At 43.6% G+C, this 24927-nt stretch overlaps 3 protein-coding genes across 5 annotated transcripts in view; 2 read left to right on the top strand and 1 right to left on the bottom strand.

Moving 5' to 3' along the window:
* Nucleotides 1–19475, bottom strand: part of LOC135626511 (cleavage and polyadenylation specificity factor subunit 1-like) — a 39246-nt gene extending 19771 nt beyond the window's left edge. For 2 of the 3 annotated variants that reach the window (XM_065131877.1, XM_065131878.1), the window contains exons 1-7: nucleotides 18888–19475; nucleotides 17533–17679; nucleotides 16385–16538; nucleotides 8963–9098; nucleotides 3789–3934; nucleotides 1728–1823; nucleotides 1582–1634 (exon numbers count right to left, since the gene is read on the bottom strand). In XM_065131877.1, coding sequence (XP_064987949.1) covers nucleotides 1582–1634; nucleotides 1728–1823; nucleotides 3789–3934; nucleotides 8963–9098; nucleotides 16385–16538; nucleotides 17533–17679; nucleotides 18888–19219 — 1064 coding nt within the window. In that variant the 5' untranslated portion in view covers nucleotides 19220–19475. Of the gene's footprint in view, nucleotides 1–1581; nucleotides 1635–1727; nucleotides 1824–3788; nucleotides 3954–8962; nucleotides 9101–16384; nucleotides 16539–17532; nucleotides 17680–18887 lie in introns of those variants that run through there. The other variant, XM_065131879.1, reaches the window with a different exon arrangement.
* Nucleotides 19476–19495: 20 nt separating this feature from the next.
* Nucleotides 19496–21838, top strand: LOC135627570 (uncharacterized). The gene is made up of 2 exons (XM_065133692.1): nucleotides 19496–19499; nucleotides 20877–21838. Exons 1-2 carry the CDS (start codon nucleotides 19496–19498, stop codon nucleotides 21836–21838), a joined length of 966 nt encoding a protein of 321 aa, XP_064989764.1.
* Nucleotides 21839–21903: 65 nt separating this feature from the next.
* Nucleotides 21904–23922, top strand: LOC135627569 (uncharacterized). The gene has a single exon (XM_065133691.1). The coding sequence runs from the start codon at nucleotides 21904–21906 to the stop codon at nucleotides 23920–23922; it is 2019 nt and encodes a 672-aa protein (XP_064989763.1).
* Nucleotides 23923–24927: the final 1005 nt, after the last annotated feature.

Here is a 24927-nt window from a genome sequence, read left to right as displayed (position 1 = left end):
GGTTCACACCAAATCTAATAACCTATTGGACCAATACAACACCGGTACACTGGGCTATATACCAACCTATACTACTCAATATTATTGAATAAAATAACAAAAGATAGGTCAGTTTTTTTTCTGCACTTCGGTACACTGGCATATTTATTTTCTGGAAACTTCAGATTTAGGCTTGTTTCTGAGTTGAATTATTTGATTAGATGTTGTTTGGATTAGGTTAAAGTTAAGTTACCATGACTTCTGTCATGTACTGACCTAAGTCTAGTTTGAATTTGAACTGCGTTGGTATCGGGCTACATATCAGAGTCCTGATATAATTGATCGAGAGTCTGGCTAAAGAAAGCAACTGTTATTTTAATTGTTCACTCGCTGTAATATGAAAAGTATCAGTTGCAATAATGCTACAGAAATTTCAGCTCATCAGATCCTTCAAGTGTTATTTTAACTCGAAGTATACTTGGTTATATCTCATCTCAAAAGCAAAAGTACATCTTTGCCTATCTTTGCCTCACCCGCAGGTAAGGTGGATGTTTGGAAAGGCTATTGCCAGAACAACCAGTGCATCTCATGCTGCCTCTTTGCCTCTGCAACCTTGCATCTTTCTCTGTGAAACCAAGGCAGGAAGGCAATAATACCATAGTGTTCATCTCAAAAGTGAAAGTTGCAAGTTGGATAAAATGTTCCCATTTAGATTGATTATACGGCTTAAGGTTGTAAAAAGAAACTGTCAGTTGACCATATTTACTAAAGTGAAAAAAATAAGCGAAAAAAGCAACAATTTGCAGGAATCCTTCTAAGTCATAAAGCACCCAAGTACCAACTACCCTTGGTCTTGAGAAGTCCTAGAAGAATAAAACTGCGACTGATTGAAAAATTAAGAGTATTGAAAAAGAAAATCCAGATGGAGAAAAAAATTTTAAAAAATATTCATACCAATGTTTGAAATACCACCTGTAAGGATTAGTACAGGCAGTATATGCATGTCCAGCAATCTACTGGTACGCGGACCAGGCCCGGTCCAGAGTATATACCACTGCCACAAGACCTCTACCACCCAGTACATGGCAATACATAGCCCTGCACCAGACAGTTCTTTTTTTTTTTCAGCTTTTCTTTTCATGCTTCTTCTGAAACTTGGTACACACCAGCAATACCAGTATTCAGTACACCAATATAGACCTGTCCGAGGCCTGACCGGTGCACTACTGGTACACAAAACTGTGAACCTTTATTCACACATATACACATTTACCCACACCAGACAACTTTGGAAGGAGCATAATGCACTAGGTTGCCCTTTTGCCTAAAAGAAATGGCAGACAAATTTTCTATATTTTATAATAAATTCCTATAAGTTAGATTCTAATAAACATATTTTCTCAGGTTTCAAATAAGAATCTAGTATTAGAATGGTAAACAAACTTGATAATTGTACTGTAATAAAATTAAAAGGTCAACATGACAATGTTATGAGTTGTGACGAAATTGTTCACGATTCCATAGGCAAGCCCAAGACAACTCAACACGCAGATCTGCAGCATTGTAAATAAATAGTTAAAATATGGAGTTGTCAGACAATACCTGCCTTCTGGCTGGGTAGCAAAGCTGTTGAGGGCAAGCGAGCAAGTGGCGGACTGCAAATCACCAAACCAGGATGAAAAACAAGTGGAAGAAAAGTACAGATAGGAAACACTACAACAAAACATCTCAAAAAGAGAATGAATGACCTGACTGTGGTAATGAATAGTATTGGCACAGATAACAAGAACACCACCAATAGGAGAAGGCACAGCGAGAAGTTTGTTTGCATCATGAGGAATATTCTGAAGAAAGAATAACTTCTCAGAAGAACAATCAGAATATAATAAAAGTGGTCAGAAATGAAATGCTTAAAGACATATGCAGAAGCAAAATAACAGAACAATTTATTGGCTGTAGCTGGAGCACAAAAAACCAAATTGATAGAAAGAACAAGCAACCATTCCATTTTCAGCCATCAAAGTTCTCCCAAAGAAGAAACATACTGGGCCAGTTCCTACAAAATGGCACACATCCAATGATTCAACAAAATCATGACTGGAGGGTGCCCTCTACAGCATGGTATTTTATAGCAACTCGGCTTCATTTCAACCAAACAGGAGCTTCAATATCTCAAATAGAAAATAAAAAACAAAAGTGATTTAAGGATGAAAATATTATCTTCTGCTAGTCATTCAAACAAATGATCTTAAAATCAATAAAATCATATATCCGCTTAATTCTAGGAGTCAGGTAGCACCAAGCACAAATATAACAAACACAGTGGTCAACCAATGTGGACAACAGATGAACATTCTGATCCAAATCCAAGCTGTCTCCATTAAGGATTCTGCAAGATTGGACTTTACCACAAAATATGACCAATGAAGGTGCTGTACTGGCATACCTGGGAAGCAATACACAATAGCGAGGTAACACTGTGTCGATATAGTACATGATTCAATCATCACACCTTCATGCAAACCAAAGAGTACCATGTCATGTTACCACACGACAACATATTCCTAAACTCGTTAGTCTTGGCTACAGAATCCGAAGACATTGTACATGCTCCAGAATATAAACATAGTTCACATACAACTTAGAACTCTTTTCCAATATTGGCAAGCCAACCAAATTTCTGGGGAACATTGATTAGGGAACAATGTAGTACCTGTAGTATCTAAACCTTATTTGGTAATAAACTAATAATACGAATGGAACGGATCATGCTAAGAAAGTTTACAAACCCATTGCTAGTACATGCATATCACAAGTATATGACACAACACAAATTTAAATTAGGTTTTAAGTTTTAACTTATGTCCAAATTTAATGAAGTCAAGACTCAAATAGTCTAAATTGAGTAGCTGGCCATTGTTTACTTGTTATTTAAGAATTTTGGTGGTCATTTTGTAACCATTGGCAAAGGGTTAGAGCAATAATTACGATTGGTGTTTAGGATTCTACTTAGATATAAATTGAATCAAAGAATGAAGTCATTTGGATTCAATTTTGAAAGTTATGTCTCTTAATATAGAATTTTATGATACAACAGATTTTATATCAAATAAACAAAGGATAGACATCACGTGAATTTCCAGATGATAAACTAGTCCTCTCTATTCACTAACAGGCAAAACGAGACAATTGTCAAGCAATCTTGGATAAGTGAATCCAGCAAAAATCTGTTCAAAAGAGAAAAAAAAAATTAAAACATGGTTTTGTTAGGCTTCAAAATCAGTAGAGCTTCAATGTGATGGTTTTCAAATGGCAATATATAAGGTAGTAGGAACAAGCATGTTGGAGACGCGAGCATTCTGCTAATGAAATCGATTCAAACGAATTGAACCGCACAAGCACCGAAAGGTAAAGTTATTATTAGAATCTTCCATGCAATGAGCTACAGGTAATATAGCAACCATTCCAACATAACTTACCTACTGCACAGAAATGAACTAAAAAACCTTCTAAACCTACATGTGGATCTTCTGGTAGACAGTTTAAAAATGATGGTATGTGCTAATCAAAAGGGTAATGCTTTGGGCACAACCAATTCCGCATGACAAAAATAATAAAAAAAATTGTCTGTGGAAAGGTTTTCCAAAGCTTAATGTCCCAGGAGTAGCTAGCAATGCTGATGAACATAACAGAATTGCATGCCATAGCAGCATGATAATAACAATGTTGAATCCTGGTTTATATGGCTGCTATTATTTTTTCATGAACTAAAACTTCAGCACGGGCATCATCAATTATGTAAAACTTACTGAAGCGGACCATATCATAGGATGCTGTTTAAGAGTCGTGCTGATGCTAAGTGCAGATATCATGCATGTGTGATGCTTCCACGAGATTCGCCCAGCCCAAGTAGGTTCTTTTTCATGAAGTATGACCATAACAGGCTCGATATAACCTGCCCATGTCAGTAAAAGCTGAAAAACAATCTTGAATAAGCTAATGAAATAAAAGAAAAGCAGCAATGCTGATGTGCAAAATTCATTATATATAATGATTAGATAAATTCAACTCAGATAGCAAGACATGATGAATCAATTAATAAATATTGTTTTCATCATAGCATTCATAGTTGTGAACTGAAGCGATGAGGACTGCATTACAACATACAGAAGGCCATCCATTTAACGCATCCTAGAAAGGAAGTTTAGCACATTGAGCTGTGTAGGTAGTCAGCCACTAAACCACATACAGTTGTACCATGCTAGCTACTGCTATGCACAGGTATGGAAGCATGTCAAACAGTTAGCTAAAACAGCATCCAAGTATGTGAGTTAGAGAACTATAGACTTAAACAAGAACAGGTCACAGAATTCCCTGTGTAGGTAGATTTAGAAAGGAAGTTTAGCACATTGAGCTGTGTAGGTAGTCAGCCACTAAACCACATACAGTTGTACCATGCTAGCTACTGCTATGCACAGGTATGGAAGCATGTCAAACAGTTAGCTAAAACAGCATCCAAGTATGTGAGTTAGAGAACTATAGACTTAAACAAGAACAGGTCACAGAATTCCCTGCCAACAAGATAGACACTAGACCTATTATTCGCTGCATCAATTTTAAGTTAAAGCAAAATATCACTTATTTATGTAAAATTTCTGGTTTTCTTTTAAGGCGGCTCAAGGTCAGGTAGTGTTCTGGATGTACTTTCCTCCCACTCCTATCTAATTTTGTTTCAGAGATTTAAACTAAATTTAGGCTACTCTTATTTTCAGTAAAAAAAATTACATAGAATAACAAAGTGTGCACAATCTAACAGGTGCACATTTTTCAACTGGTTGAAAGCTCACATTGTGATAGCAAAGATTGAAAAGAAAAATGTCTGCCGTGAAAACAACAGCAGGCACGATGACAAATAGAGTAGATAAAGATCGGAACTTCTTATGATGTCACGAAACACATAATAACAGTCTCTTCTACCTAGATGGTGATTAGTGTTTATAGACTAAGTAGCTACAGGATGATAGAGCTGAGTCCTAAACAGATATTTATTAGTGAGAAAAGGATTCAGCTATCCCTCCCTGTGATTGGCCACTACATAGAAGGCTAAAGCAAGGAATTTCAAATTGCTCTTGTATCGTGATTGGAGTATGGAGGTACCGACATTATATCATGCATTGTGATTTCAGGCAAAACACCATATCTTGCACCAGCAAGACAATGCAAAATAGCAAGTGATCAACAAGCTGAGGTAGCCTAAGCAATCATTGTGAATGTGAGTGCCCAATAAAGTAAGCAATTCTTTCGGCTGCAGAAGGATGTGAATTGGAAAAACAAAAACAAAAACCTCCTGCCACTAGACAAATGCAGAGATAAAGTTAAGCCTTCAACATTAATAGAATACGAGCAGATAAGTACAATATTGAAAGAAATTTCACAAACATTTGTCAGCTGACAAACTTGAGCCGATGTAGTTGATGAAATAACCAGCAAATGTTTTCTCTTAGATTAGTAATATATTAGCTATTTGGAAAACCCTCATCTAGAGCCTTGCATATCCAATCGGATATTAAAAGATGAAGAAATAGTTGCCTCTGCTCTGTGGTTTATTACTTGGAAACCAACTGGAAGACAAGTTAAAGAATTTCATCAATTTTCTGATGGCACCTAAAGATTAAGTCGATCTTTTTGCACTCGACCAACATTGCCTACAGAATTACTGTATCATCAAGTTCTATGTGAAGTTGAATCACCAATATTTAATATGCCCAAGCCCCTATGGAAGTGGCCCAAAATGAAGGCAACAAATGTAATTTCAGAAAACTTATTTTGCATATTATACATGTACGCATATGGATGTTCCTGAGTCCAAATAAAATGGGATGAAAAGATAAAAACAAAGCATTCAGTGAAATATAAGGATGTAGGTCATCAAAATGACCCAAGTGCCAACCTAATCATGAAAGAGTCCAAAATGAAACCATAGACTCGTACTAGTTGTAGTGTGCCTTATTTTTGTATCTTGGTGTGTAGAATTAGAATATATTAATTGATAAAAGCATCATAATGTTTGATAGCTTGTTTCAAGAAGAAAAAAAGAAACAAGTTTTAACTCTCTCTAGCACAAAATTTGTAACAACTTCACTTTCTTATTACCTAATAACCATAAACCACCTGTCTCAGATGAATTTCTGCAATTTATCATAAAAACATACAGTATTTGCCAAGTTTCATAACTGGCCACCATCTCGCTGCTTGGTGATCCAAAGCCAAAAGAATTCAAAATTTTCAACAGTGGCCAGATCACAAATTTAAGTCAAACCAAGTAGAGTTTAGAGAACAAGTACAGAAACATGTCTAGTTTAGGTTGTATTTTAGTAAACTTGGCTCAGTTTTGTGTTAATATAAATGTGAAGTAAGTCAACAGGTTTATAACACCTTAAGATCAGTTGCTGCAGCTTGAACAATATTATTCACTGTAACATTAGCAGTAATGGTACCTTGCAAGCAAATATTTTAGCTAGGTTCCTTGTACCAGAGGATGCAATTATCTACTAGGAGAAGGGTGCAGCAAAATGATTTTGCCCCTTCCAAGAATTGATGCAACATAGAAGTGCCCTTTACAGCCATGAAAACACTTATTCAGAGTTCATCAATTAAGACTTCATTAGATTTCAATTCAGATTTGATGTAGTTAGATATTTAGATGTGTTTCGGTCAGATTTGCCTTTATTTTGGTTAGGTTAACCATGTGTTCTTTGATAATTAATTGCTATGTGATAGAGTTTAAGATAGACTGTAAGTCCAGGTTTTTAGGTCATACTTGGCTGAGCAATATAGCATGAATTATTTAGTTTTGTCTTTCCTATCTTGGATCTAAGATTGCTGGTTTAAATAAACAATGTGCCTCAAGCCACTTTCTCATCTTAGCCTTTCACTTCCCCTACTTCTCTCTTTCCAGTTTTAATCTCCCAACAACTTATAGAAAGCAGTACAGACTAAGATCCTTGTGGAATTTTATTTGATGTGCCAATATCCAGCAGCTATTTTCATACCTACGCTGGATGTATGATGAATCTTCAAGCAAGGCAGAAGACTTTAAATTGCCATATAAAGTTGCCATGGCCTCTGATCTCTCTAACAACCCTATGTTTGAATGTAATTTGGTCTGCTGCAGCCTGAGACTGCATCAAGAGTCCTACATATGATAGTAATGGAGTTAAATTCACGTATTTGTAAATGAAGAAATTTGGATGTAAAGAGAATGGAATTTACAAGGCACAAAAGTGTAGGTCTATTGGCCCTCCCTTCTCTCTTTTTTTTTTTCTCATTCTCCCCTCATAACATTTTTCAACTTTTTCTCTCTTATCCTCTATCCTCCTATTTGTTCAACGATAGGGACACTCAATCGGCTGATTCTTCAACCAGGAGCCACCGATCTAGTATTTTCTACTTGACAATGACAGGTTTGCCAATTGTTTAAGACTGAAAAGCCAAAATGCAGGTCAATTTAAATCCTAAAGTTGGCTGCTGCCACAAGCAACCCAGGGCCAATATAGAACATATGCAGATTTCAGAATCTAAAAAGTATAAACCAATTGATTCCAGAATTCTATATCAAGCATGTTCCTTGTGTCATTATCATCATAAACCAAGTCCAATTGAGACAAACATTGCCAACCATGCTTATATGGACATGCACGAAATCAACAATCAACAATTACGGGTTGAATGGAAGCTGCACTACATTCAGACCTGACCTGGTTAACAGAAAGATATTTATCTTCCCATGACCCCTGTGATAACAGTTGGATTTGAATCCCTCACCTTTAGGCCTTGCCACATATCATAGTGCCCATCACTTTCTTCTGGGGAGATCCACTAATGACACTTTCATGTGGGGTGGAAGGTTATGTGGAGTTTTCTGGTAGTACCCAGAGTCAAAAACATCTACGGAAACTTTTGTGGAAGCGACTCCCAACCTCCGAATGGATCCCATCTATCCTCCACAACTACATCATCTCTTGTCCCATCCATACTCCAGCCAAGATTTCATCACTCACATCTTTTTTTAATGCATTTTTGCAAAGAATTTTTGTCATTTGGTTCAGTCCAAACTATCCTGCACTCATCAATCCTTTGACAACTGGATCAGTGGATCTTTTCTGGATGAAGGCAAGTATTTGGACAAACTATCTGCTGCTTAGTTAAGAGCTCTAATAGCAAATAGCCTTGGGTTCATTTGGAAACACAAACAACAGTCACTTTGCAACCCCATTTCTAACCTATCTCCTTCACTCAAGGAACTAGCACTAATGAATTATTCTTCTCTTTCCAAAAAAGTTTCTGTGGGTCGCCATGGGAATGTTCATCTAGAAAATGTTGTTGACTTCTCTCTGAAATCCTGTTTTACTTTTAAGTTGTGGTGACTCATTTGCATATAACACTTCCACTGCAGGAACAGGTGGCAACATCTCATGGCACCTAAAGAACTTCTGTCGTGGTACTTTTTTGTTACTCCAAAGCTGTTTTAGTTCAGTAATGGACCTATGTCCCTAGGTCTTTGAACACTTCTGCTCACAAGTTGACAAATTTTGATAGACAAAATGTAACCAGTGGATTTTCGCGAGGTTCAACCTGTCCTGATATTTTGTACAATGTTCTCAGGAGTTAACACTACTTAATTTCAAGGGCAAAAAAAAAGCAATCACAGGTCGAATGGAAACAGCAGATAAGTAATTGATCATGCAGGCAACCAGTGTTAAATACGATGCAAGATATATACAGAAACTAGCCATTCTTTTGCATTCATAATGCGAAAGTAATTACTAACTGAAACATTTCTGATCTCTGCATCTAAGATCTAACCAGCAAGTTCAGATGTTGAAAAAAGAGGAACAAGATTAAGCAATGGTTAAATCCAGCTAGAGTTCGATGTGACCCAGCCTTATATTCATCACAAACTGATGCACATAGTTTTGCTTACCATGAACAAAGGTGAAATCCTTCACATGCTTCATGTCCAAATCACGCAAGTTTATTACATATGATGACTCAATTCGAACAGAAACTGCACCACCGGTGCTAGTAGGCTCATCATCTCCAACCAACCCTTGACCAACCTAATAAGCAAGATTGTTGAGAACCACAAGGACATCATGAAGATGCATTTCAAGAAAACAAAAACAGAGAGTCGACACTCTCAAGTGACTAAGATACATATTTAAGAGAGAGTATGGCTAGTAAAGGACAGCATATAGAATTTAAACAAATTGGGCAGGAGTACCAATTGTTTGAACTTTGAAGTATTGTTTGCAATGCTTAACCACAATGAACAGGCATAATATAATAATGCATGCACAAACATAAATACAAAAGGAAGCAAACTAAATAAATAATTATACAAACAATTGATGGAATAAAGAACATGCTTCAGTTGACATCTTATTGATGCACCACACATCTGATAACACATTTTTTATCATATTATCATAAGCAATTATTTTAATTGCTATTTGTTCCTATTGGATATTTTTGGCTCAGATTAAGAGCTTATTTACATTTGGAAATCCTTTCTAGATCTGAGATAATGAGGTAGCTAGAGCAGTATTTGAAAGATTCAGATTCAAATGCATGGTTAAGTAGCTTGATCATTTCTCATGATGTGTGTGTAATTTGTTTAGAAATATATTTTTTTAAAAAATTGCATGATGAAATGTTGAGAAATGGTTGAAGGACTGTACAACTTTGTTGACATTTTAAGTCATACGGGGGCATAATAATTAGAACCCAAGTAATTCAAGCCAATTCCAAGACATATATCCGATGATGATAATGTGACCAATCCAATTAGACATCGATCCTACAATCAATGTCAATCCCAAATCTATTTTTGATCTCCCAAACCTCTAACTTGAGCAACCTAACATCTAAACAACTTGTTCAATGTGTTAATTATTAAAACCAAGGTGTTCAATTCTAGGTAATGAACCCATGCTGGCCTGGTCAGACCAATATGGGCCTGGTCCATTCCAGGGTACCGACTCACGTTATGACATAACATACAGCAGTATTGTTGGGGAGGGAGAGGGGGAAGGAAGAAGGAACAGAAAGAGGGAAAAAGACGAGCAGGAAGGAAGATGGTGGAGGAATAGAAGGAGATATGCCAGAGTGAGCAGTAGGACAACAATGAATGTGCAGGTGGTGGAGGGCATGATGGTAGCAACAATACTCCTCATAGGCCCTAGTGTCACGGACTTAGCTGGTTTTGCCTAAGTCGTGCGGCACACTTGCGTATCCGTCCGCAAAGGTCAACCTCCCCGAAAATTCTCATGGTCCCTTAGGACCTACAAAAGAGAAAACGGGTTAGAGAAAGCGTCTCACTCGGGATCCACAAGCAAACATTCCCAAAAACACTTCATAGACAATGCAAATTACAAACAGACTTTATAAGCTCTGAACAATTGCACAACAAAGGGTCAAAATTGTCCACTACAGACCGAATATCTCTCACTGGTATCCACATGACACAACCTTCATTTACAAGCCTAAAAAGGCCACCAAACCCAACTAAAATGGGGCTGTTAAGCCTTCAACCATTCCTCTACATGTTGTGCAAAGCATAAACAAACAGAAAGACACGGACATACATAAGTATTACATCAAACATCCTGTTTAGAACGTTGTCCGTGACATTCTCCCACACTTATTCCTTCGACGTCCTCGTCGAAGCCTTTACCGACACTGCAACTCCTCGCCTTTACTGAGTCTTCAATCTTCTGCTCCAGCTGCAATGCGCCTCTTGGCTCCTAGCTGCTCTCCGCTGCTGTTTTTGAGTAGTCGAACCTTTGATCCGTCATGCTGCTTCAATTCGCCAATGACTCTGACTCTAGTGTGGGGTTGGCTAAGTTGTGTTGATCCCTGTTAGTTCCTACGGATCCTCCAGATGAAGGAAAAGATCATCCTTACTATGCGCCAGTCTCTCAAATGCCTCATGCTTTTCGAACTAGGTAGATGCTTGTTGGAGCTTTAACGAGCATCGTCTTGCAAACTTCTGAAGTTTTGGGTCCTTCCTCCACAAAATTTGCCCATTGACTCTTCTTACACTTAGTTGTCACTTCCAAGTAGATTCGCATCACTTCCGCTTTCGATTGACATTCTGTTGAGAAAATGAAGCGAATAATCTACTCTCAATAGCACTGATCACCATTGGTGAGGATTTGACAACTATTATCTTCTAATATCTTCGAATGGTCTTTGAACCTGTGCAGAGCTCCTCTGCTGGATAGATAAGAGAATTGGGATACTCGATTTTGCCCATTCTCTTAAGAGTTGAAAAAACAATGGTTACTTGACTTCGCCCGCTTCCTCAAGGGTTGTACTCCATGCATCGAGCTGGTTACTGGCCTTCGCTTGCTTTTTGCTCACACTTCTGAAGCACTCGAAGTGTTTGCACACCTTGCATTGAGTTAGCTACTATGATTTACCTTCTCAATGCCATCGAACTTCTGGAATGTCGGACGTTTTCACCCCAACTTTGAGTAATTCTCTAATAGATTTGATCGCCTCTGGGATTGTACCGTCTTCTCCATCAACCCTGTCGCCTACTCCACTGAGTAGCAAATGTACAACACCGCGTACGGCCTGCTTCGATCCTTGGTCGTGCACTCTTGCATGACCCGAAGTCCTTCACTTTCGGTTATCTTGATGAGAAACTCGTTAACACCGATCTTACGAAGTTCCTTGGCCTTTGCCCTTCAGCCTTGTCTCGGTGCTTAGAGTTTGCCTCTACATGCTCTACCTCCTTGGCCCCTTTCACGACCAAGCGCTATCCCTCCATGAGAGCAAGGGATCAATGACTTTCATGGAAGTCCCGCCTCTGTGGTACCATGGCGCTATCATGCCCATGGCCCTACTATCCGTCGTCTCGCATCTACATCTCTTTTCTTCACGATCAGTAGATATGTCTCTGTGGCACTCCTCTGAATCCACCTCCATTCTAACTGATGCTTGATTTTGGGTAGCTAAGTCCCTCTAGACTCATCGTCGCCTCTTCACCCCTTTCGACCCCTTGCTTCAACACCTTTGTGTTCTCCAAGCAGCTCCCTTTGGTCGATGGAAAGACGGACTGCAACTCTCATGCATGGCCTCTACCATCACGTTGTAGGGTTTGCATCGATTCTATTCTCCTTAGCTTCCTTGGTAGCAACGTTCACTTACTCGACCTTGTCTTATGACTTGCCGGGCTCCTTTAAGCGAATATGGGCTCTGGAGCAATCCAACTCTCCAGCTGTTTCGATCATACCTCTGCATGATCAAGTCCCTCCCATGGGACTCACTGATATTTGCATTCAAACTTTTCCATTGGTGGAACACAACCCTCATATGCTGATGACCAAAGCTTTCATCCGATGCAAAATTCGATGCACGCACGGAAGACCCGCCTCTGCGGTACCATGACCTTCACTCCTTGAATTCATAACCCTTCTTGTCATCGTGTTGTTCACCGAAGTGGAGCTTTCAGTAGCTCCCGATCATACCTTCGTATGATCTAGTCCCTCACGGGATTGTATCGTGTGTACCACGTTGCCACGAACTGTTCCACCACGATCCGCTGCACCATGTAGCCTCCTAGTAACATCTCTATTGCATTATAATCCTTATGGGATGAACTCGAATTGTGATCCCTCCATGTGTGGCTTCTGCCAATACATCGCAAGGTCTCTTCCACCTTCGATTTTGTTCGCTCCTTTGGCAATCGACCTTCATCCACCTGCTCTTAGGTCACACCAAGATGAAGCACCGCTCTAGGACAGTCCGTCGCCTAGTAGCCCCCGAAGTCCACCGACTTCACTGAAAATGGTGCACCATTGTCTGGATCCTGGGCCTCTGCCCCTACCAGCACAATCTTCGCCGCGCACCGCTTCCTTCATGGCAACTTGAATGGCAACACTGTGGCATATTCTTCAAGAGTACCCGCCTCCGCGTCCTCTTGCCCCGTGCCAAGGCCTTTTGAACCCAAATTCGCCTCCGCAAGTTGAGTCGCCTTAGTTCCTCCGTCAAATGCTTCTCCGAGATAAGGTACATGTGCCCAGACACTCCCTTCATCTTTGGCACCATGCAAGATGAGTCCACTCCAACAAAATGAAAGACCCATAGAACAACATGATCTTGCTCTTGCCTCTGCAAGAGTTCATGTCCTTGACCTATGTCCAAGGAAAGCTCTGTGCCTCCGCTTCATGTTCCATCTTCTATGTCGGCTCACTTTATGCGGCTTGGGTACTTCACCAAGTTACACCTAAATTACTCCGCTCCTCATTTTGCATTGAGTTGATGGTGGCCCACGCGCCCACCATTCCACGGTTCAGCCCTCCCTTGAGTCTGATCTCCATATCGACTCCAAGTGTGCCTTCATTTATGTTGCTTTGGATCGCTCCCCCACTTGATCTCGCAATGCATCCACCAATGCATTCTCTCAAGCGAGATGATGCGACGACTCTTCACCGCTCGCTCGATCCATTGAGCTTCGTGGAGTTGCTGTTTTTGAGGTACTCCGCCTCAACATGTGCAATCTATTGCACATGATTCTTCCTCTGGAGAGCCGGAACTTATCCCTCCTGGATATCTATCCCGTTGGAGCAACATCTCTCTTCGTTTCGAAGACCACCAACCCCTTAGACTACTCTGATTTACTGAACAAACTGTGTATTGTTCTGCCTCCTGCAAACGCACTTGCTAGATTACGACACCACGTCGATATAGCCCCCACTGCACCACTCAAGGCCTAGCAACATGCTGAAGCACACTTTAGCCTCCTACGGATGTATCCTTCACATGCCAAAGAGAAAGTTTCAATACTCCATGGTGCCGAGTTTCGGTCGCCTTGGGATGACCGCGAATATTCCATCGTCCGCATACAAGCTCATGCATGAGTACCGAATTCTTCGAGTTAGCAATTTCCCTCACCTCTATGGGCTTTGCATAACTCTTTCGATCGTTGAGCAACCCATTCCACCTTGCATGGTCTTATCCTTTACCAAGCGTCTCGTTTGCCTTGAGCACCATCAAATATAGTTGTCAACGTCGAGCCGTAGCTCAAACTCGACCATCTCAACTTTTGTGCACTTCGCATTCTTCCCAGCTTGCTTGTCCTCGTGGTGCCTCTTGCGCGAAGGGTTGGCCATTCCTCTGAATACCACTATCAGATGCCCGCTCCTCTGAGCAACTCCTTTTCTCTACATCTCCATGCTCGTTTTCCCCCAAACGATCGCGCGTGTGCTGACTGCCCTCAACACAGCCTCGCTAGGTCTCCCACATTTGCATGCCAAGTGTTTCTATGAGTGCTTGTCCCGCTCTAATACCATCTATCACGGACTTAGCTGGTTTTGCCTAAGTCGTGCGGCACCCATGTGTGTCCGTCCGCAAAGGTCAACCTCCTCGAAACCTCTCATGGTCCCTTAGGACCTATAAAAGAGAAAACGAGTTAGAGAAAACGCCTCGCTCGGGATCCACAAGCAAACATTCCAAGAAACACTTCATAAACAATGCAAATTACAAACAGACTTTACAAGCTCTGATCAATTGCATAACAAAGGGTCAAAATGGTCCGCTACAGACCGAATATCTCTCACTGGTGTCCACATGACACAACCTTTATTTACAAGCCTAAGAAGGCCACCAAACCCAACTAAATGGGGTTGTTAAACCTTCGATCATTCCTCTACATGTTGTGCAAAGCATGAACAAACAGAAAGACACGGACATACACAAGTATTACATCAAACATCTTGTTTAGAACTTTGTCCGTGACACTAGTGCGGCCACTCCTAGCAAGAAATAACATCACACTTTAAAAAAAAAAATCGAGTAGACCAGACCAAAGCAAGTTTCAAGCACTATGTATCCCGATCGCTGTCGGGACTGGTAAATACCACGAAACTGAACCGATAAAATTAAAAAACCTTGATTATAACCAAAGGAAAACAAGCTTAAGGTCCATACAAAATCTCCATATGTTCCCTCTTACCCACGTGCAAAATTTGAAAAATCACCATCACAGCACTAGATCCTCAACCTTTAATATAAGGCACAATCCGTAGAATCCAACAAAGTTGTGTACGATTTCAGGGGCACTAGGCTTATAAAGGTGACTCCATAAACAGATAGTAGCATGTTGCTAAGCATCAATCAGAAAATCCAACTGCAAGCATCACAATTAATTGCCCACATAGATACACTAGATACAGATGGATGGGTGAAATACCAAGAAACGAGTTACCAAGATTTATACCAATGTGCTAAAGTAGTTATGACAACATAACATATAACACAATTGCAATGGTTTAGAAGAGCACTTGAGTCCATGATTGCTACTGCAAAATCCTACTTCATATATCATAAAGGATGGTTTGACTAGGGAAAATCTGAACTACAATAACCACAAGATTCTTGCATTACCCTATGAATGGAATAAGATAAAAGCAAAAATAATATCATAATTCAAAACCCAATACAAACCAACAAATTGACCTTTTTGGCAACATCAATTAAATAACATTAGATCCCTATAAGAGAGAACATAGCAGAAGTTCCAAATTACTGCAAAGGTTTCTTTAAGATAAGGTACTAACCATGTGATCGGAAATAGTATGGGGCATTCTGTTTCCAATGTTGGTATGTTCAGCCTTAATGGAAGAAGGTGACATGAAATTCATAGAATTCTTTACCAAACCAGTTGAAAAGGACCAAAGACCATCGATATCTAAAAATATTGTTGACAAGCACAAAGCAATCCACATTAAAGTCCCCTGAATGACTTTTGCATTTGCCCAGAACAGGTGGTGCACTATAAAATGGAAATCCTTGATTTTCAAATAAGTCAATATGATGATCTATATGAAACAATTAAGGGCAATTTAGGCCCCAACAACAACCACCAAAGCCTAAACCTTGACAAGAAACTAAAAAATGTATTGCAAAATATGCTTGACTATAGTTTCTTTAAAAGGCCTAAAGATAGTAAAGAGTAAAAAAGAAGGCCTTAATTTTCAACTTTAAAGATAATTCTAGATTCAAATAATTAATGGGACTAAACAAGGGCACCTATCCAGGTAAGATCAGCGAAGGGCCATACACAAGCAATCTTAACTTCATAAGCAAAGAGGTTGTTTCCATGAAAATTCCAGATTCAATACATAAATCATGTTAAGCTTTATATCTCATACCTATTAGGCATGTAAGACATACTTTCTTGCAAATTTACTATTATCCAAGAAACTTGAAATTCAGCCAAGAGAAACAACTTTCGTGCATAACTTAAATAAAATATGTTATTGATGTCAGTTTAGATATCCACAAAACACGATCATGAAAACAATAACAAAAGAGAAATCTGAACGCAAGTTGGTACCTGAGCAGCCTTCAAAACAATCATCTGAAGCCCATATATAAGTGCTCCACTGCAACAGCCAAGGGGATCTGCCTTTACTACAGGACCCCTTGCAAAAGATTCTCTACCTCTCTTTAAATAAAGCCAGTCCGGTCCCTCAAAGCAGTGCATTGAACTAGAGAAATAATTGGAGAAAAACTCTTAAAAGTTTGCCTTGAACAAAAAATATCAACAATCAAGCAGCTTAGCTTCTTAAAAGCACGTAAAGAGCTTAACTTTTTAAGGATAGCACATAATGTCTAAAGATGTTATAATTTTTTTAGTAGAACATTAAAAAAGTTCCTAGCAATTATTTCAGATATTTGATAAGAGAATTCAACTAAATAATACCAAGAATTCCAAGGTTACAAAGTAGTGCATTTGATATCTTATAGCATTTATTAAAAAGGCAAAAAAACATGGAAGCATACTTATTTCATATAAATGCTTTATAAGTGGCTCCTCATCATGTTCACATTTATATGGACTTTCATGCTCGCTATAGACTGCTATCCATTAGAACAATAAGATCAGCAGGTCACAGCAAAGCAGCCATATATATGCATAGCAACATGCAAAAACTTTTATTTATTTATTTATTTTGATCTGAATTCTGACATAAATTATAGTGATTTTATGTTGGTTGGTTATTAAGTCTGGAAGGACTACTGTATCACAAAATTTAATATGTTCCACCTATGATCAATGTTAAGACCTTGCATGTATCATGGAGGAAATTCTTTAAGAAATAACAGTTAATTAATTTTAGATAGACTAGACTTTGATCTTTGTAAAGTGATCATTGACTAAATAATCCTCATTTGTCATACTCACAAACTTCAGCATACATGAATCCAAGGATATGTGAATTTGAGAAAATTTTAAAACAATGTAGAAAGAGTAACCCTATAAACCACACAAGGCTAAGAAGCCTCTCTAAATGACTGCAGTCTAATTAGTTCTCCTAAGGGACAATTCGCCAAACTAAGCTCTTCAAAAACAAACTTAGTGCTGCAAATTCTAAATTTAGTGGCCATAAAGAAATGACAGAATAAATATTTTGTGTATCTTAATTGGTAAATTGTTCTATCACTCCAAAAGTACAGGAAGGTTATATGCAAACATCTCACCTAGTACGCAATTCATGGGATGAATCATCATATTCCAGAACTGTAATTTTTGCATCTTGAAATGCTAGCATTATTGAATCTCTTCTCTTGTTGTGGTCATCAACTCCAAGAGACAGTATCGCCATTGATTCAACATTACCATGCAAACTAGAGAAAAAAAAAACTAAACTGTTAAGAACTTGAAGAACTGCTAATGTTCAATAATCAAAATAAATGTCAACATAAACCAAAATGAAAGGTACAGAATGTATTTTTCAAGCTTGTCAAATAAACCAGTGGTGACTAAGACATGTCTAAGAAACAGTAGGCATTTGTGTAGAAGCATTTTAAGTTAATTGTAAATTTTACACTTAGATGAAATACTATCATTTTTACAAAATTCAAAAAGCTTTCAAATAAAGAAAATCAGTAACAAAATTATAAAATAACCAAACAGAATTTTAGCATCATGACAATTGAATAATAAAAAAAACATTTGAAGTAAAAAACAAAGCAACTTTTTAACATGTCTGAAAGTAGACTTTTGGCATATGATAAACATTTGAAGGACCATAGCTTGTTAAGATACTAACTGGTGATCTTAGCTAGATGATTAGGCAATGGATCAGACCCATCAGGTCAGATTGAGAAGTGGTAGTTACAATCACTAGGATCGAATCCATAACCAGCATAGCTAGCTTGTTGCAAAAGAACTTGTGACTAGTCCTGATACCTTATGCCTAATGTTTACAATAGGTTGACTATGTTGGGCCAGCGAGTTCGGTCAATTTATGTGTTGTTTTAACTTCTTTTCTAAGGAAAATGCCGCAAACAAGTTATGTAGGTGCACCATAATTAACCAGCATGTATTTAGATTGCCACATGGTGGCATTTTGCAGCCTTTTTCCAACCAGTAAATCAAGTCAAAAGAACACAGGCTTTCCAACTAAAGCATATCATTAGCAAACCAGAAATTTTGTTGACAATAGAAATCATCTATTAGTTAGGATACAGGAGAACATATATAAAATACTACGAGTGGAGGATCTCAAAAGGTTCCCCTAGTTTAGTTCACAAACTTGTAAGCTAATCAAATAATTTTACATTGTAATTTTTTTCAAGGAGACACATGCCCAAAGTACTCCCATCTTTGGTTTTTCTGAGGAGCCTTGGGTGCAATCGAATAACTATTACCATTTTTAACAGAAGAGAAGAAAGATGTTCTGGAGAACTGCTACAACAGATGTTGCCAGATGACAGTTGCAACTTTGTCAAAGGGCGTAATTTAAAAGTAGCATCCCAGATGGAACAGCACGAACATCCGAGAAGCCTAAATTTTTGAAGTGGAAGAAGAGAGAAAGAGAGAGACGGCACACCGGTAATGGCAGACGAGCTCAAGCCGAGCACCAGCGAGGCCATCCATGGTGCCACCTCCGCCATGCTGGTCGCCGGTGGGCCGAGGGATCCTGTCATCATCCTCCTGGATTCTAACGAGGTAGACCTCCAAGATATTGGCCGCGGTCACGACGAGGTTGGGGACGGGACCGACTCGCCTCTGGGTGGGCCACTCAGAAGAGTCGAGGTCGTCGGCCTGGGCCGGGGGAATCTGCGGGGGTGAAGAGTCGGAAGGGGAGTGGGTGATGAACCCAGAGGCGCAGTGCTCGATGCCCGTCGGCCAGTGCATCATCTTGAACGCCGCGTAGCTCATCTTGGCCCTCCTACGGTTTTTCTTTAGGGTTCTTGATCGCCGCCGTTCTCTAGGGTTCGGAACCCAAGACGAAGACCAGGAACGAGAACCCCGAGCGGATAAGCGGAGTGGTGCAAGAGCAAGAGAGAGTGAGAGAAAGAGAGAAGCGCCGGGGAACCCGAGGATTTAAGCTGCGCTTGAAACGCCGAAAGTTGGCGGGACGAGCGGGAGAAGCAGAAGATTTAGGGCACGCGAGCTGTTGAAGAAGGCGAGGATAGATGCAACCGAAACGCACAAATGGGTCAGATTTGGGTTCTAATCGGGCTGGATCGAACCGGAAAATGTCTGATCCCGGTTGACCGACCCAAGCCACACCGAACCGGCAGTGTTTGGCCTTTAAAGCTCGAACTGAACCAGACTATGACCGCACTCTCACCGAACCCGATCCATCCAAACCAACCCATCTAAACGGCCTCATCGACCAAACCGAAAGAGGTATGGCTGATTGGTTTTAATCGGGCTGAACCGAACCCGACTTCCATGAAGACTGATCCGAGTTATCCGATCCAATCCGCACCGAACCGGCAGAATTCGACCTTTAAAGCTCGAACTCAACCAGACTATGTTGTTTAAGTTTTAGATTTAAAATTTGCTTGTGCATGACGGCAGTGGTAGATTTGGATGGTTGACCAACTTTACTTGGTTTAGATTTGATCCATGCCAAGAGTTTTAATTTCACTTAATGTTTGAAATCATATTATAACATTTTACGGTGAAAAGAGAAGTATTTATCTCGTTAATCATGTTCATATTTGATCTTTTATAATTGATAGGGGTAAAAAACTGACTTGACATAACACCCCGGATTTGACGTAATACACCCCTCCCCCACGTCGGACGCCCAGTACGGCGCGTTACCCCCGAAAGAGCATTAACGATGACGCGACACGCGCCCATGCCTACCGTACTTGGGCCTCCTCGGCTGACCCATCAAGGCCGGCCGAGGTAGGCAAAACGCACCAGCTGGCACCCCCCATACCCTGCGGCAGCTCGGCTCCACACGCAACACCCACGACAGCGACAGACACCACCGAAGGTACGGTCCGGCTCTTGCAGGATGGCCCGTCAGGTAACATCAAGCCCCCCTCATAAATACCCCCCTCGGCCCCCAGCGAGGGAGGAGGATTTTCTCACTCAATACAATACTCCTCCCCACTAACTTAATCGTCGGAGGGGTCGGGCCGAGCCGCCAACCCGACCTGTGTGCAGGTACCCGATCGCCGTTAACGCAGCAAGGCCAAGCTTTCCAGGCAGGTCTCGACATCTGCCATCTCAAGGCCTCGGGGAGGGACACGTCCGATTCAAGTCATTTGGAGCCCTGAACCAGCCGCGTCGGCCCCTAGGTCGCGGCTAAAGAGTTACTTACCGTAACAGATTGGCGCTAGAAGGAGGGCTCATCCAAATGTCAGGCGATTAGCAAATCTACCCCGGCGGATCCTCAAATGCGGAGCCCCCCGCCTTAGGGGAACGGCGTGACGAAACCCACGACGAACGCCCCGCGGCGGTGTCGGAACGCTATTGGCGGCTGTTCAACGACCCGGGCTTGTCGCCCCCTGGCGGCGCACCCGCCAACTCCTCGCAAGTGTCGACCGAGGCCTTTCATGACCTCGCCCACCAGGTCCGAGCTCTGACAAGCATGGTGCAGACCATTGTCTCCCAACGAGCCCCTCCGCACGCGGCGCGGCCCTCGCAGCAACAGGAGACCCCCGACCCGGCCCGCGCGCCACTCCCAGGGCCTCCGGGCTCACCTCGAAACCCCACAACTCGACCAGGGAAGCAGAGGACACGGCGAGCCGCCCCGAGCCCGAGGCTCCGACTGCCGACTCTACGAACGCCCTACGGGCCCAGCTGCGCCTCGTCAATCAAAGGCTTGACGAGGTACAACAGGAGGTTCGTAAGTCAAAAGGAGAACTCGGGGCGGACGGACACCAAGGATCTCCGTTCACCCCCGAGATACAGGATCAGGCGATCCCGCCGCATTTCCGCCTCCCCTCCTTAGACACGTATGACGGCGCGACCGACCCCGCGGACCACGTGGCCGCTTTTCGGTCTCAGATGGCGCTATTCGGGACTTCAGACGCCCTGATGTGTAGGGCATTCCCGATGACCTTGCGAGGACCAGCCCGCGCGTGGTACAGTGGCCTGAAGCCAGGGACCATCGCCTCCTTCGATCAGCTCGCCAAGGATTTTGAACTTAACTTCCTGGCGTACGCCCGACCGAAGCCGTCCATGGCATTGCTCTTAGGGCTCAACCAGAAGGAGGACGAGCCCCTTTCTCACTTTGTGAACCGGTTTACGACACAAATACGTGGATTGTCGGATGCTCACCCCTCTCTCTTGATGCAGGCCTTTATGACTGGTCTGCGGCCCTCCAGGTTCTTCTGGTCGCTCGTGGAGAGGCCCCCCGTCGCGGTCCCCGAGATGCTCCAACGGGCCAATCAGTTCATCGCCGCGGAAGCCTGGATGGTCGGAAGGCGGGAGGAGCACAGAAAGGTCAAGAGCCGCCCCGACAGCAACAGCCCACCGCCTCCCGGCGAAAGTTGGACAGGCCCGACCCAAGGCCTCCTCTTCCCGCCTTGAACTCTTCCCGGACTGAGATATTCCTACACGAAAGGGGGAAGGGGCTGCTCAGGGACCCTCACCCGATGAAGAACCCGCGAGAGCTCGCGGACCGCTCAAAGTATTGCCGATTCCATCGACAACACGGGCACGACACCGAACAGTGTTACGAGTTAAAAAGACAAATCGAGGAGCTCATCCTCAGAGGTCACCTCGGCCAGTACCTCCGACCGAGCAAGGAGCAGTCTCCTCGTCCGGAGGGCCCTGTTGAGCAACACATCGATGTCATAGCCGGGGGCCCCGCTTCCGGAGGAAGTTCTATGTCGGGCAGGAAGGCCTATGCCCGGGCCGCCCCCGACGAAGCCTCGGGACGCGGGCCCGAGCCCGAGATCACCTTCCCAACCGGAGCTACCGAGCGACCCCACCACGACGACGCCCTGGTGATATCGGCTAGGGTAGCCAACGCGCAAGTAAGGAGAATCATGGTCGACACGGGGAGCTCGGCCGACATACTCTACTTTGGCGCCTTCCAGAAGCTGGGCCTAGCCAGGGAAAGTCTAAGCCTGATGTGCTCGGCGCTCACCGGCTTTACGGGAGATTCAATATCGCCCCTAGGAGCCATCACCCTGCCTCTGACCCTGGGGACCCCGCCGAAATCAAAGACCGTCATGACCACCTTTTTGGTGGTCGATCTTCCCACCGCTTATAATGCCATACTCGGTCGACCAACCCTCAACAAGGTCAGAGCCGTCGTCTCGACCTACTACCGGACCGTCAAATTCCCGACTCGGGAGGGGGTCGGGGAAGTCACCGGAAGCCCCCAAGAGTCCAGGCGCTGCTACCTTACCTCCGTCTCATTGAGCAAAAGGGCCAGGGGAGGGGCGCCTCTAGAAGATCCCCGGGAAGCAAAGAAGCCGGCCCTCCACCCTGAGCCGAGGGGATCCACTGTTGACGTCCCCTTGCGGGAAGCACGGCCGGATCAGACGGTCAAGGTCGGATCAGAGCTGCCCGAGCGGGAACGGGAACAGCTCGTCGGCCTTCTGCGGGAAAATGCCAACATTTTCGCCTGGTTCCCGTCAGACATGGGGGGGGTCGACCCGAAGGTCGCGGAGCATCATCTCAATATCCCACCTGACGCTCGTCCGGTGAAGCAAAAGCCCCGGCGCCACGCACCTGACCGACAACGTGCCATACAAGAGGAGGTGGACCGACTCTTGGCGGCCGGCTTCATAGAAGAAGCCAAATACCCTCAGTGGTTATCCAATGTAGTTCTCGTGAAAAAACACAATGAAAGCTGGAGGATGTGCGTCGACTACACTAGTCTCAACAGTGCGTGTCCTAAGGACTGCTATCCCCTCCCGAAGATCGACCAGCTGGTCGACGCGACGGCAGGGCACGCGCGCCTCTCCTTCATGGACGCCTATTCAGGATACAACCAGATCAGGATGGCGCCCGAAGACAGGGAACACACGGCTTTCCTTACCGATCAAGGGATCTACTTCTACAAGGTCATGTCGTTCGGGTTGAAAAATGCCGGAGCCACGTACCAGAGGACGGTAAACAAAATGTTTGCCCCTCAAATCGGGAGGAACATGGAAGTCTACGTAGACGATATGATTGTGAAAAGCAGAGAGGCCGGAACACACCTTGCCGACCTAGCCGAGGCCTTCGCCACGCTACGCAAGTTCGGCATGCGGCTCAACCCCACAAAGTGCGCTTTCGGCGTCACCTCCGGCAAGTTCCTGGGGTTCATTGTACACCAGAGAGGGATCGACGCCAACCCGGAGAAAGTACAGGCAATAATCGATATGCAGTCCCCCCGGACGGTTAAAGACCTGCAGCGACTCAACGATAGACTTGTCGCCCTATCTCGCTTCCTTGCCCGATCGGGCGATCGCTGCCTCCCTTTCTTCAAGGCGCTCAAAGACCCGAAGAACTTCCAATGGACATCGGAATGCGAGGAGGCTTTGAAACAGATGAAGCAGCACCTGGCCAGCCTCCCTCGACTCGCCTCTGTCTCCCCCGGCGAGAAATTGGGGCTCTATCTGGCGGCCTCCCTGCACGCAGTTAGCTCCGTCCTCGTGAAGGAAAGCTCTGGTGCATAACTCCCGATCTACTACGTCAGCCACGTCCTGAGCGGACCTAAGGAGCGTTACCCGCCGATAGAAAAACTCGCACTTGCCCTCGTGCTCTCGGCTCGGAAATTGCGCCCCTACTTCCAGGCACACTCGGTGGAAGTCGTCACTGACCAACCTCTCCGGCAGATGTTAACCAAGTACGATGTTGTAGGTCGACTCCTCAGATGGGCGGTGGAGCTCGGAGAACACGATATCAGTTACGCGCCCAGAACCGCCATCAAGGCCCAGGCGGTAGCCGACTTCATCGTGGAATTAGCTCGGGTGGACAAAGACCTCGAGCAAGCTCCCGAGGCTTGGACCCTACACGTGGACGGCTCGGCCAACTCAAGGGGCGCCGGAGCCGGGCTGGTCCTTCTCGCCCCCGACGGACGCTCATTCGAGCGCTCCCTCCGCTTCGGATTTAAAGCCACCAACAATGAGGCGGAGTACGAAGCACTCCTAGCAGGATTAAGGCTGGCCCTCGAGATGCAGGTGGCCGCGATACACGTCCTCACTGACTCGCAACTCGTGGCCGAACAACTCAGCGGCGGATACGAAGCTCGGGACGCAACCATGGCCAAATATCTGGCGTGGGTAAGGGATCTAGCCGCGAAATTCCCTTACTTTACATTATCTAATGTCCCGAGGGAGGAGAACGGACGAGCCGACGCGCTCGCTAAGCTGGCGTCAAGGCAAACCCCCGAAACATGGCCAGAGATGGAGGAGCTTCCCGCTCCCGCCATTGAGGTGGCGGCCACGGCCCCAGGCGGCGCGCCGACCACGTGGGTGCAGGAGCTGTTGCGCTTCAAGCGGGATGGAACCCTTCCCCTCGACGAAGGCGCAGCTCGGCGTCTGCGCCGCACGCAGGCGTGGTACACCGAGGAAAGTGGCCGGCTTTACAAACGATCCTTCACCTACCCCCTCCTGAGGTGTTTGGAGCCTGACGAAGCCCAAACGGTCCTGGCTGAAACTCACGAGGGGATCTGCGGCGAA

This window comes from Musa acuminata, chromosome BXJ2-11 (assembly GCF_036884655.1).
Source record: "Musa acuminata AAA Group cultivar baxijiao chromosome BXJ2-11, Cavendish_Baxijiao_AAA, whole genome shotgun sequence".
NCBI classification, from domain to species: domain Eukaryota; kingdom Viridiplantae; phylum Streptophyta; class Magnoliopsida; order Zingiberales; family Musaceae; genus Musa; species Musa acuminata.
The sequence above is the reverse complement of the archived record's forward strand: the minus strand, read 5'-3'. Positions and strand labels throughout refer to the sequence as shown.